At 32.7% G+C, this 13,651-nt stretch overlaps 2 protein-coding genes across 2 annotated transcripts; both read left to right on the plus strand.

Moving 5' to 3' along the window:
- The first annotated feature begins 4,566 nt into the window (after nt 1-4,566).
- Nucleotides 4,567-8,681, plus strand: LOC110926938 (pathogen-related protein). The gene is made up of 4 exons (XM_022170557.2): nt 4,567-4,721; nt 5,464-5,596; nt 5,667-5,968; nt 8,348-8,681. Exons 1-4 carry the CDS (start codon nt 4,581-4,583, stop codon nt 8,486-8,488), a joined length of 717 nt encoding a protein of 238 aa, XP_022026249.1. The 5' UTR covers nt 4,567-4,580; the 3' UTR covers nt 8,489-8,681.
- Nucleotides 8,682-10,964: 2,283 nt separating this feature from the next.
- Nucleotides 10,965-13,395, plus strand: LOC110926941 (pathogen-related protein). Its single transcript, XM_022170561.2, has 4 exons — nt 10,965-11,135; nt 11,839-11,971; nt 12,285-12,586; nt 13,062-13,395. Exons 1-4 carry the CDS (start codon nt 10,995-10,997, stop codon nt 13,200-13,202), a joined length of 717 nt encoding a protein of 238 aa, XP_022026253.1. The 5' UTR covers nt 10,965-10,994; the 3' UTR covers nt 13,203-13,395.
- The last annotated feature ends 256 nt before the right edge of the window (nt 13,396-13,651 follow it).

Here is a 13,651-nt window from a genome sequence, read left to right on the forward strand (position 1 = left end):
GCCCCGCCCAACGCCCGGGCTGAATCCCACGCCAATGGGGCCACGCCCAAACCCAAGCCCACCCGGGGTGGTGACTTGGGCGTTTCTCTCCAACCCACGCCCCAACCCCCGCCTCATACCCCATTGGGTATGTTCTTTATTATGACCCGAATTGACACTCGCGATATCAAGATTGACCCAACAGGCCAGGACAAGTGGGGACCAAAATACGGTTATGCAAAAGAATCATCACAATCTCACCAATAAGAATGAAGATGTCACTATTATAACGATAATGCCCTTTTACTAGGCCCACCACCCATTGATAGTGAACCCTAATATCGCGGATATAAGTACTCCACGATGACATTTACCCATTCACAATTACCCTTTCTCTTTTATTACCACAACTTTATCTCAAGAGTACCGATACTTATTCTCAGTTGTGTAGATTTTTTTCAGCTGTGATTGACAATTCAAGTTCAACGATTGATAAGAAGACAAAGCCATAGAAATTCATATCGATGTTCAAGTATCCAACTACAACTACTGTTTCCTTTTTCATTGCGAACCCACAATGACATAGTGTATTTACGACATAGTGTATTTATGTTTGAGATATAAGTTTTAAGAATATTACACTAACTTTGCATCGTAAAAAATATATAACTTTATTTTATTTTATCTCTATTAAACACAACGACATAGTGTATTTATGTTTGAGATATAAGTTTTAAGAATATGGGTGGAGATACAATAGGAAGATTATTTGGCTAGGAAGGATAGAAAGTGATCTTGACCATCCATTAAGTTAATCAAGGGCTAAGATTAAATCAGGGAAATTGAAAGTAAGAAAAGAGGCGCGTGAGTTTGTTCAAGGGCATTCTAGTCAATCCAAGCCAATAGTTTCTCTCTCCTCCAATTCCCCCCCCCCCATTTTTTAAACGTTAATAACTCTTTCATACGACATTATTTTTTTTATAAAAATTGCACAAAAAAACGAGCGTTTTTATCTTTAAAACGAGTATACTATTGCTATATTTTAAAAAAAAAATTAAACCCAGTTGCGTAAAACGCAATAGAAAAACCACGTAAAACGCAATGAAAAAAAACCTAAAAAATGATATTTTTCTAAAACGCAATGCACCAAAAACACAAAGAAATGACTTATTTGTAAAACGCAATGGCCAGAAAACACATAGAAATGTCTTATTTGTAAAACGCAATGGCCAGAAAACACATAAAAAAGTGTTTTACCTAAAACGCAATGCACAAAAAACACAAAGAAATGACTTATTTGTAAAGCGCAATGGCCAGAATACACTTAAAATGTCTGTTTTCTAAAACGCAATGGACTGAAAACACATAAAAAAGTGTTTTACCTAAAACGCAATGCACCAAAAACACAAAGAAATGTCTTATATGTAAAACGCAATAGCCAGAAAACACTTAAAAATGACTCATTCTAAAACGCAATGGACTGAAAACACCTAAAAAATGTGTTTTACCTAAAACGCAATGACTAAAAACACTTAAAAATGTGTTTTTTTCTAAAACGCAATAGCCGGAAACCACATAAAACTCTCTTATTTCTAAAACGCAATGGACACATAAAACTGTCTGTCACTGTGAACTGTCTGAATTGTCTACGAATTACTGTCTTCGAAATGAGCCAATTTCTGGAAAATTAATTTTTCTGATGCGTTTTTAGTACAGCAATTTAATCGAATTTTTTTTTTCCGAGCTGACCTGGGGCTCTGCCCCTTGGACCCCGCCAGGGGCTGCCGCCCCCGGACCCCCGCAAAGATCGTAAAACGCAATGACTAAATCAAAAACCCAGATCATGAAAATGAAATTAAAGAATTTCTTACATGGATTGAAGCCGATTTCTTCATCAATTGACGAAATTTGAATGATAGAAACACTTATCAACGCTCGAATCGAATGAATCGAGTGATTATCTCCAAAATCACCGGGAAAACGAGATTTTTTTTATGAAATTAAACTGGGTTTTCTTCAAAAAAAGCTGAAGAACACGTTGATCGGGTTCTGAATCATTGATTGGTGATGAAAATCGCACTATAATGTAGTGATTATTGAGATAGAAAGTGAAGAAATGGTTGAAGATGGTGGGTTTTGAAAATGGTGGGTTTTGAAGTTACTGGGTTTTGAAAAAAGAAGAAGAAGGAGTTGGATTGACTAAAATACCCTTTTTCTTTATTTTAAATGTTGCCACATGTCATAATTCTATAGCTCCTTATCCTTCCTAGCCAAAATTAACTTCTTATTTGATCTTTTCTATTAAGAATATTACACTAACTTTGCATCGTAAAAAATACATAACTTTATTTTATGTTATCTCTATTATACTATATATTATTTCCTATATCAACAAGTTCTTGTACGAGGACCGTTGACTAGTGTGTAAAAGTTTTGGAATTCAATCTTGAACTTTAGTTATATATTAACTTTGTATTACTTGCTCGTATGATTTCTAGATTCATTAATTTAATTGCCTTCAAATATAATTTTTTATTGTGTTATTATATAATAATAATAATAATAATAGAACTAATGTTAAATGGGAGAAAGTAAGAAACATAGACCCGTCTCTATTAGTTATCATCCCCACTTGCAAGAATCCAAGAGCTTTTAAATTTAAAAATATTAATCCATCTCTTAGGAGCTATAACATTTTGTGTTGATTTCTAATATAATAAAAATTATAACATCATAACCTACACATACATGCAACTTTCTCAGTTGTAGCTAAACATCATTATTCTTTAATTAAGAATAATCCCACTACTATTATTAATACACTATAAAAAAGCAACATAACTATGCATGTATGTGTTGTAATATTAGCTATGGGAGTTTTCCAAAAAAAAATGGAAATTTTCATTTTTAACCCTAAAGTTTTAATGTTTGACAATTTAAGTATAAACTTTTAATCTTTGTTTCTTTTTTAACCCTATAGTTTTAATCTTTGACAATTTACCCTGAAGTTTTATTCTTTGACAATTTAAGTTTAAAATTTTTAATCTTTGTTTCCTTTTTAACCCTAAAGATTTAATCTTTGACAATTTAAGTTTAAAGTTTTAATATATGGTAATTTAACCCCTTTGATTAATTTGATTTTTTACTTCTAATTCAAAAGTTTTCATCTTTTGCGATTTAACCACTTTGATATTTTTACTTATGTGTTGTAATCTTGGCTTTGGGGGTTGTTCAAAGAAAAAATGGTTATGCATATGGTTGTTGTAACCTTGGTTTTAAGGGTTTTTTCAAAAGAAAATTGATTTTTTTACTTTTCACCCAAAAGTGTTTCATAAATTACTTTTAACCAAAAACTATTTGTTTTTTTTTTTACTTTTAACACAAAACTTTTTATCTTTTGCAATCTATCTTCACAATTTTTTTTACTTTCAACTTTGGTCCTTTATAGTTTTCATTTTCCGCAAATTTTTCGCTTTATGCTTCGTTCAAAATTTTGTGACTTAACACATCGCAACGTGCGTCTTTGGTTTAGCGTTTTTACGTTTCATTCTAAATTTTGCGAGTTAACACGACGCAACATGCATGCGTGGGTGAACGTTTTTACATCGTCTATTTTTTTCCCGTTTGACAGGTTCAACATAACGTGCGCGTCCTAAATCGACTTAGTTATAACTAAAGAATCCCCGCCGCATTGCGGCGGGTCGCAATTCTAGTTATTTTTAATTGATAAAGAACTAAATGGATAAAATAAAAGGACACCTATGTACTATATTATGTACTATTATGTACTATATGACTATATAACGCAGAACCGTCTTGCAATGTTTGTGTGACGAATTAGACTATACGGTATGAAAGAACATGAAGTGTTATGTGATAACACGTAGGAGGTGGTAAGAAAAACACTGTGAGGGAGGGGCTTGAAAATGACATTTAAAAAAATAAACATCAACCGATTAAAACCAACACAAGCAATACCCACCAACCAAAAGCCACCACGTCACCCCCTTTTTCCCTCCATGCCGGTGAAAATCTAGACGTCCTTCCCTCCACACCACCACCAAGTTGGTCGGGACCATATTTGTAGTCATACCTCCTACCATGATTGAATAATAATAATAATAATAATATTAATAATAATAATAATAATAATAATAATAATAATAATAATAAAATAATAACAACAACAACAATAACAATAACAATAATAATACAACAACAACAACAACCATACCCAGTAAATTCCACAAATAGCAAAGCTACTTATAGGGTCTGGGGAGGGTGGGATGTAGATAGACCTTGCCTCTATCCCTAGGGATAGAGAGACTGCTTCCAGAGAGACCCTCAGCTCCAAAACGAATAATAATAATAATAATAATAATAATAATAATAATAATAATAATAATAATAATAATAATAATAATAATAATAATAATAATAATAATAATAATAATAATAACATTATACGACTAGATACATGAACTCTTACCAACCCCCTACCCCACCAATATAGCCTCCTCCAATGACCCTTTTCAATTCCACTTGTTATATAAACTCAACTAAGATCATATAATTTTCTCCATCAACAACCAAAACTAGCAATGGATCAATACAAAGGTTCAGATGTTGACAAATACAGATGCTTCATGAGTGGTGAAGGTGAGAAGAACACCACATGGAAGTTGGGTGTACCCCCTAACTTTGATGTAGTCAACAAACTCTTTGAAGAAGGCAGGACCAAGGTATTGAATTATTACCCTTGTACCTTTTCTTAGTTCTTGTCTGAATAATGAGTATCATTGCTAGTCTTGTATCAAGACCAAGGTTCGTTTTTTCTGATTTTTTTCGCTTGTAATGTTGTTTTCGATGTATTATGCCAGCTTCTTGTTGGTTTTTTCGTTTGAATAAGCTTGTTTTGTTGGTCGTTCAAAAAAAAAAGTTCTTGTCTGAATAATGAGTATCATTGCTAGTCTTGTATCGAGACCATGGCCTTAAAAGTTTGTACTTTGTACCAACTAATTTCATTTAAAAAATATATATAAATAGCAAATTTTACTTAATAAAAATAATGTTTTGACTTTTGACCAAACTTGATTAAAATGGCCATGGATTTTTTTTTTCTTTCATGTAATCATCAATTTGACTGTTACAAACACTTTTTTATATAGCATGGAAGTTAAACCGGTCACAACTTTAACACATGACACTTGATGCAAAACTTGCATCTATTGGGACAGAAAAAAGATTTTGTGTCGATTAATAATTTAATAGTCCTAAAAGACTTTTGCAAAATATGTACAAAATTTCATAAACTTGAGACACATGGCCTTTTTTTAGATCTAACCATCTCTAATATCAAATCCAACAAAAAAAAAACATCATAGTTTCGGTGAAATAGTTATTATCTTAATTTTCGCTTATATAAAATTATGTATGTTCTTTGTTCTTTAGACAACTGATAGTTTGTAATTTGGATGTGGTAAGATATGGCGCACAGGTTCATTGGAAGAACAAGTTCAAAATCTGGTGAAAACATGGGAAATGGAAATCTTTCACAAAATGAAGCCTCAAGATTTTAAAACAGTTGATGTCACAAAGTTAACTGTTTCTGTTAACGGTAAACTCAAGAAAAACTTCACGAGGTCTTGTTGTTTATAAGATCAACCATTGATATCCATAATTTCCAGGTCGGAAACCTTTGACACCGGAAGGTGTAGCTAGAATAGGCGGAGGGTACAATATGTTTCTTCAAACTTCGTTGCCGCAGAATTTACGAATGTATGATCCTAGTGAGGAAACCGTCGATACGGCTCACAGACTCTTCACCACCACATTTCCTAGAGGTTTCGCAGTAGAGATTCTCCAGGTTTATTCCGGTCCTCCGGTGATCGTGTATAAGTTTAGGCATTGGGGTTACATGGAAGGACCGTTCAAAGGCCACCCACCCACCGGTGAATTGGTAGAAATGTTCGGTGTATCTACAATGGAGGTTAGAATACAAATTTACGACCTTTTTTTACCCTAATTTATTTGAACTTTTTTTTTTTTTTGTAGGGAAATGATTCTAAGTAATTAGATTTAATAAATGTTTAAAAAATTGACTTGGTAAATTTCAATTATATTTTAGACTCAGGGTGAAGATACAATAGGAAGTTAATTTGGCTAGGAAGGCTAGGAAGTGATCTTGACCATCCATTAAGTTAATCAAGGGCTAAGATTAAATCAGGGAAAATTGAAAGGAAGAAAAGAGGCGCGTGAGTTTGTTCAAGGGCATTCTAGTCAATCCAAGTCAAAAGTTTCCCTCTCCTCCAATTCCCCCCATTTTTTAAACGTTAATAACTCTTTCATACAACATTATTTTTTTATAAAAATTGCACCAAAAAAACGAGCGTTTTTTATCTTTAAAATGAGTATACTATTGCTATATTTAAAAAAAAAATATTTTAAAACCCAGTTGCGTAAAACGCAATAGAAAAACCACCAGTTACGTAAAACGCAATGAAAAAAACCCTAAAAATGACATTTTTTTAAAACGCAATGCACAAAAAACACAAAGAATGACTTATTTGTAAAACGCAATGGCCAGAAAACACAAAGAAATGCCTTATTTGTAAAACGCAATGGCCAGAAAACACATAAAAATGTGTTTTACCTAAAACGCAATGCACCAAAAACACATAAAAAGGTGTTTTACCTAAAACGCAATGCACAAAAAACACAAAGAAATGTCTTATTTGTAAAACGCAATGGCCAGAAAACACTTAAAATGACTCATTCTAAAACGCAATGGACTGAAAACACCTAAAAAATGTGTTTTACCTAAAACGCAATGACTAAAAACACTTAAAAATGTGTTTTTTTTTTCTAAAACGCAATAGCTAGAAACCACATATAACTCTCTTATTTCTAAAACGCAGTGGACACATAAAACTGTCTGTCACTGTGAACTGTCTGAATTGTCTACGAATTACTGTCTTCGAAATGAGCCAATTTCTGGAAAATTAATTTTTCTGATGCGTTTTTAGTACATCAATTTAAGCGAAAAAATTTTTTCCGACCTGACCTGGGGCTCTGCCCCTTGGACCCCGCCAGGGGCTGCCGCCCCTGGGACCCCGCTACCAGGGGCTGCCACCCCCGGACCCCCGCCAAGATCGTAAAACGCAATGATTAAATAAAAAACCCATATCGTGAAAATGAAATTAAAGAATTTCTTACATGGATCGAAGCCGATTTCTTCATCAATTGAAGAAAAATTGAATGATAGAAACACTTATCAACGCTCGAATCAAACGAATCGAGTGATTATCTCCAAAATCACCGGAAAAAACGAGATTTTTTTATGAAATTAAACTGGGTTTTCTTCAAAAAAAGCTGAAGAACACGTTGATCGGGTTTTGAATCATTGATTGGTGATGAAAACCGCACTATAATGTAGTGATTGTTGAGATAGAAAGTGAAGAAATGGTTGAAGATGGTGGGTTTTGAAAATGGTGGGTTTTGAAGTTACTGGGTTTTGAAAAAGGAAGAAGAAGGAGTTGGATTGACTAAAATACTCTTTTTCTTTATTTTAAATGTTGCCACATGTCATAATTCTATGGCTTCCTCTCCTTCCTAGCCAAAATTAACTTTCTATTTGATCTTTTTCCTTTATACTCATAGGTTTATTTACTTTTTGGGACATAAATTGTATCTGTATTTTTAATATATAGATAAACACTTATATTTGTACATTTATTTAGTAATAATTCAAAAAATCTGAATTTTATAAAATTTTGGCATTGGTAAAAATACATTTTTAAAGATTGTAATAATTTAAGATTTAATTTGTAACTCTAAACATTATTCACGTCAATTTATTAGTTTACAAAATCTTAAATACTTATACAATGTAGTTATTATAACATATTAAACTACTAAAAATGTATAAGTGCTTTAACATTATAAAATTTTTAAATTTGATTTATGTATTTATTAAATTTCTTTATGAACATGTATATTATGATTTTAATATATATATATATATATATATATATATATATATACTACAAAATATTTTCATATAAAACATTTATTCAACCCGTGTAATACATGAGTTTCTAACTTAGTTAATATAATATGTGACGACTAATTTTTATTTTGGTTTTATTTTTTAAATAAAGGTGTGAACATTTTTTCAAACAAAATTTATTTTTATTTTTGAAATATAACTTGCGACTGAAACATCCTTGATCGCTTCAATCCAGTCACATTTTGCAACCATTTTTGCCAGACACAAATTTTGATCGCTTTTGCCTGTTTTATAGTAGCGAATGTCGTCTAGGTGTCTTGATCTCAACGACTGATGTTTGATTTTGGAATATTTTGTTAGTTGGATGAAAACTTCAAAATCGTGAAGGTGGAATTCTTCTATGATAGAGGAGAATTGCTCGCCAATCTCATGAAGGGTGCTGGTGCCACCGCTGGAGATTCCACTACGGGTGGGGAGTCGTCAGCATGTCCTTTTTCTTAGAGAAAGGGATATGAATTCATTTGCTAGTGAAATGAACATGGAATAATTTAACATGATTCGAAAAAATAAACTTATGTGTTTCTTTGTTCCTTTTGTCTTGTGACTAAATTGTAATGTGTTATGTGTATGCATGTCCAAAATCTTGAAGTTTTCAGTCATAATTAGTAATGAAAATTTATACATTGTCCTATAATCGAAGCTTTGTACCTTACACTTTGTTCACAAGCAATCAACATATATGAAAAGGTGCAACTATTAAACGTGACTTTAAATATTAACTTCCATGATGGATTTATAACTCAAATATCTATCTTACTCAAATGCTTATTGATGAAAGTATGAAAAAAAAGTGAAAAATGGTCCATAGCTTATAAAAATAACCTATCATAAAGACTTTTCAATAACTTGTTGATTTTCCACTGTATTCCTTATTCTAGTTATGTCCAAAATGGTCCATGACATTATAGTCTAGTGACATCTTAAAGGTGAGATAAAGCTTAGGGACCATTTGGTCCTGGGTTAGATTCCACAAAGAGGGGTTTTACCAAGATTTATTGGGTTTCCTTCTGAATTGGTGTATAGATATTAAAGCCTAGTGAAGATGGATATGATCGGGTGGTTCCGCTGGTGACACGATAATACTTCAGTGGTCCTTCAGTGATTCAAGATGTGTAACATAGATAATACGTCTCGCTAAGCTATCTTAAAAATAGAGTGTTTTGTTGAGAGCCGGTACCGTGCCGATACCCTGACAAACCACATCGATCTGATCGAATAACATTGATATCGATATCGGTATTATAGGAACCGGTATTCGTTTTTAAGATTTTTTATGGATGTAAAACATGTGTTGATATATTTTGGGCATATTATGACTTTATGTTTTTAGGTTTCCTTGGAGGGTTGTCAAAGTGTTTAATCACGGAAACCAGCGATGTCAATCAGCCGAATCGATGCTGATCGAGCTCCCATTGCGGAGCGCGAGTATTCCCACTAGTTGCAATACATATGCAATGATGTATCCACCGGACCACCGCCATGTAAAGCAAATGGACCAACCAAGAATTAGTACAATTTACTCTTATTGAAATGTAAGTATATAAATAACATGATAATTATTGGAACGACGACTTTCATTAAACAGACTAGCAAGAAGCTAGAAAAATTACAACTAACTTATAAGACAAACTTACACAAATCATTCCAAGTAAGATTTGAACACGCAGAACGATTCTTTAGCCAAAGATACACAAGAGACTTGATTTCTTTTATAACTTCAGCCGCGCTCCTCTTATTATCCAAGAAGTTAACTTCATTCCTAGCCTTTCATAAGCTCCAACACGCCGTCCGAATGATCACATTAATCGCCTTTTCTTTACGATTACCCCGTTACTATATATCGAAAGCAAATCTCAAACCTCAAGAGCATAGATTGGAGGTATGCGTCTTGCAAGGCCTTGTGTGAGCCCTCAAAAACCAAAGACCAGTGTATACTTTTCGCTTATGATCTCTGAGTCACTCTGTGTGACATGTTGCTGATTTGACCAAGCTACACTTAGTTTGGTTAAGTAGTTTTTTTTTTTAACTTCACAAGAAATTGTCACAATATTAGTAAAACAATACGTTTATGAAATATTTATTAAAGGGTTGAAAAGAACACTTCACAAACTGAAAGGTCACAGATAAAAAGTCAACTTACAAATTAAAAAGGCATATGGTACGATGTGTGAAATATTTTAAAAAGGGTTGAAAAGAACACTTCACAAACCGAAAAATATATTTATGTAAAATGTTGACTATTTCTTATGATAATCTATAAGTATGGCGAGTAAGTTATTATTTTATTTAGAAACGTATACTCAAGCATTTTTGCTTAGAAAATTATCACACTATTTTAGTAGAATAATTCAACCTTATTAAATAATAATTATTTATAAATTTAAAGAGCAAAATTTTGACATTTTAACTAAACTTAATATAGTTCGTTTTGACTTATCCTAGCTTTCGAGAAATTCCAGTTAGACCGGTTCTAACGTTTGAGCAGCTAACTACCTAACATTTACCTCTCTTCATCAGTCATCAGTGGCAGATTCAAGATTTTTCCTTACAAATTACACTAAATTTATTTATGAGGAGCGCCCACCCCCACCCGTACATGTAGCTCCGCCCCTATTCTTCACCTCTATTGCATTTACAATTACATATATGTATCTTTTTATATAATTATGAGTATAAAAACTTATAAAATCCCTTAATACCTTGCTAACTAACTAGACAACTTATAGAGGCTATTTGACCTCCGGCAATAATATTGAAACAGCATATAATATATGCGTTTTCTCCTACCATTATTGACCAAAAAAAAAAAAAAAAAAAACCCTGAATAAAACTCTTACAATCCCTACCCCACCACTAGGCCCTACCTTCCTCCAATGATCCTTTTCCACTTGTTATATAAACTTAACTAAGATCATATAATTTTCTCCATCAAGAACCAAAACTAGCAATGGATCAATACAAAGGTTCAGATGTTGACAAATACAGATGCTTCATGAGTGGTGAAGGTGAGAAGAACACCACATGGAAGTTGGGTGTACCCCCTAACTTTGATGTAGTCAACAAACTCTTTGAAGAAGGCAGAACCAAGGTATTGAATTACCCTTGTACCCTTAGTTCTTGTCTAAGTAATAACTAATAAGTATCACTGCTAGTCTTGTATCCAAACCATGGGCTTAAAAGTAACTGTACCAAATAATTCACATGTAAACTCATCATGAGTTAAACCATGGGTTTTGTGCCTCTTGGGGAGAGACCAGTGTTTAATTCCTGGCATGAGATAAACTTGATGTAATTTAAAAGTAGTGATTATGTAACTTTTGTCGTTTAAAAAAAGTATACATAAATAGTCATTTTGACTTAAATCATGGCCATGGAACTTTTTCGTGTAGTCATCAATTTAACTATTACACACTTTTTTTTATAGCATGGAAGTTAAACCGATCACAACTCAACACATGACACTTGATGTAAAACTTGTCAAGATTTGCATCTATTGTGACAAAAAAAAAAAGGTTTTGTGTTGATTACTAGTCCCAAAAGATTATTGACACGTGTTCATGTTTTGTGTTGGATTGACTCAAAACTTAAAGATTTTTGCAAAATATGCACAAAATTTCATAAACTTGAGTCACATGGCTTTTTTTAGATCATTATTTCTAATATCAAGTTCATACATAAAAAAATAATAGTTATTTATGTAAACAAGTTCGGCGAAATAGCTACTTAATTTATAAACATTACGGATGTTTGTTCTTTAGACTACTGATGGTTTGTACTTTGGATGCGGTAAGATATGGCCCACAGGTTCACTAGAAGAACAAGTTCAAAATCTGGTGAAAACATGGGAAATGGAAATCTTTCACAAAATGAAACCTCAAGATTTCAAAACGATGGATGTCACAAAGTTAACATTTTCTGTTAACGGTAAACTCAAAAGAAACTTCAACTTTTTTTATTTATAAGATCAAGATGCATTATATTGAGATCCGTGAGAGCCATATGATGCACTTGTAAACTGCGAGAACCATATAATAGCATTTGTACATTTGTACACAATGTATAAAAAATAATTAAAAGCAGTGGAAGAGAGAAACAATGGCGCTTACATAATTGTCCTATATATCACATTTAAAACAAGATGTACAAATCCAATATGTTCTCATGGGCCTCAACATTTAATTAGTTCTTAAATAAGCGTCTCTCTTTAAGATCAACCGTTGATATCCATGATTTTCAGGTCAGAAACCTTTGACACCAAAAGGTGTAGCTAAGATAGGTGGAGGGTACAATATGTTTCTTCAAACTTCATTGCCGCAAAATTTACGAATGTATGATTCTAGTGAGGAAACCGTTGATACGGCCCACAAACTCTTCACCACCACGTTTCCAAGAGGTTTCGCGGTGGAGATTCTCCAGGTTTATTCCGGTCCTCCAGTGATCGCGTATAAATTCAGACACTGGGGTTACATGGAAGGACCATTCAAAGGCCAGCCACCTACCGGTGAATTAGTAGAATTGTTCGGTGTATGTACAATGGAGGTGAGAATACAAATTTACAACCTTTCTTTTAACCAAATTTATTTGAACTTTTTTTTTTGTTTTCATGATTATGACTATTACTAAACAAATTCTTCGTTTTTTAAAAGGAAACGGATCTAAATTTGATTTTTTTACAAGTCATGTGTGAAGTTTTTACGACCAATATTTCTGTAATTATTTTTTGTATGCTAAGTATAAGTTCTGATGACCAATTTTTATTTTAGTTTTATTTTTTTAAATTAAAGTTGCGCACGTTAAGTTTATTCAAACGAAATTTATTTTTATTTTTAAAATATAATTTGCGAGTGAGACATCTTTGATGGTTGCTTTTGTGACCATTTCAATTCTATTACGACGTTGGAACATTTTTGTCAGTCGCAATATTTGATTGCCTTTGCCTTTTTTTATAGTAGTGAATGTCGTCTAGGTGTCTTGATCTCAACGATTGATGTTTGATTTTGGAACATTTTGTTAGTTGGATGAGAACTTCAAAATCGTGAAGGTGGAATTCTTCTATGATAGAGGAGAATTGCTCGCTGGTCTCATGAAGGGTGCCGGTGCCACCACTGTAGATTCCATTACGGGTGGAGAGTCGTCAGCATGTCCTTTTTCTTAGAGGAAAGGATATGGATTCATTTGCTAGTGAAATGAACATGGAATAATTTAACGTGATTGGAAAAAATAAACTTATGTGTTTCTTTGTTCCTTTTGTCTTGTGACTAATTGTAATGTGTTATGTGTATGCATGTTCAAAATCTTCAAAGTTTTCAGTCATAATCAGTAATGAAAATTTACACTTTGTCCTATAATCGAAGCTTTCTACCTTACACTTTGTTCACAAGCAGTTAACATATATGAAAAGGAGCAACTATTAAATGTGACTTTAAATATTAAGTTCCATGATGGAATTATAACTCGAATATCTGACTCATATGTGGATTGATGGAAATTAAAAAAAAAACACTGAAAAATGGTCCATAGCTTATAAAACTAACCTATCATAAAGTCTTTTTAGTAACTTGTTTTTATTAGATTATTCCGTTGTATTCCTTATTTTAGTTAAGT

Source organism: Helianthus annuus, chromosome 2 (genome assembly GCF_002127325.2).
Source record: "Helianthus annuus cultivar XRQ/B chromosome 2, HanXRQr2.0-SUNRISE, whole genome shotgun sequence".
Taxonomy (NCBI): Eukaryota; Viridiplantae; Streptophyta; class Magnoliopsida; order Asterales; family Asteraceae; genus Helianthus; species Helianthus annuus.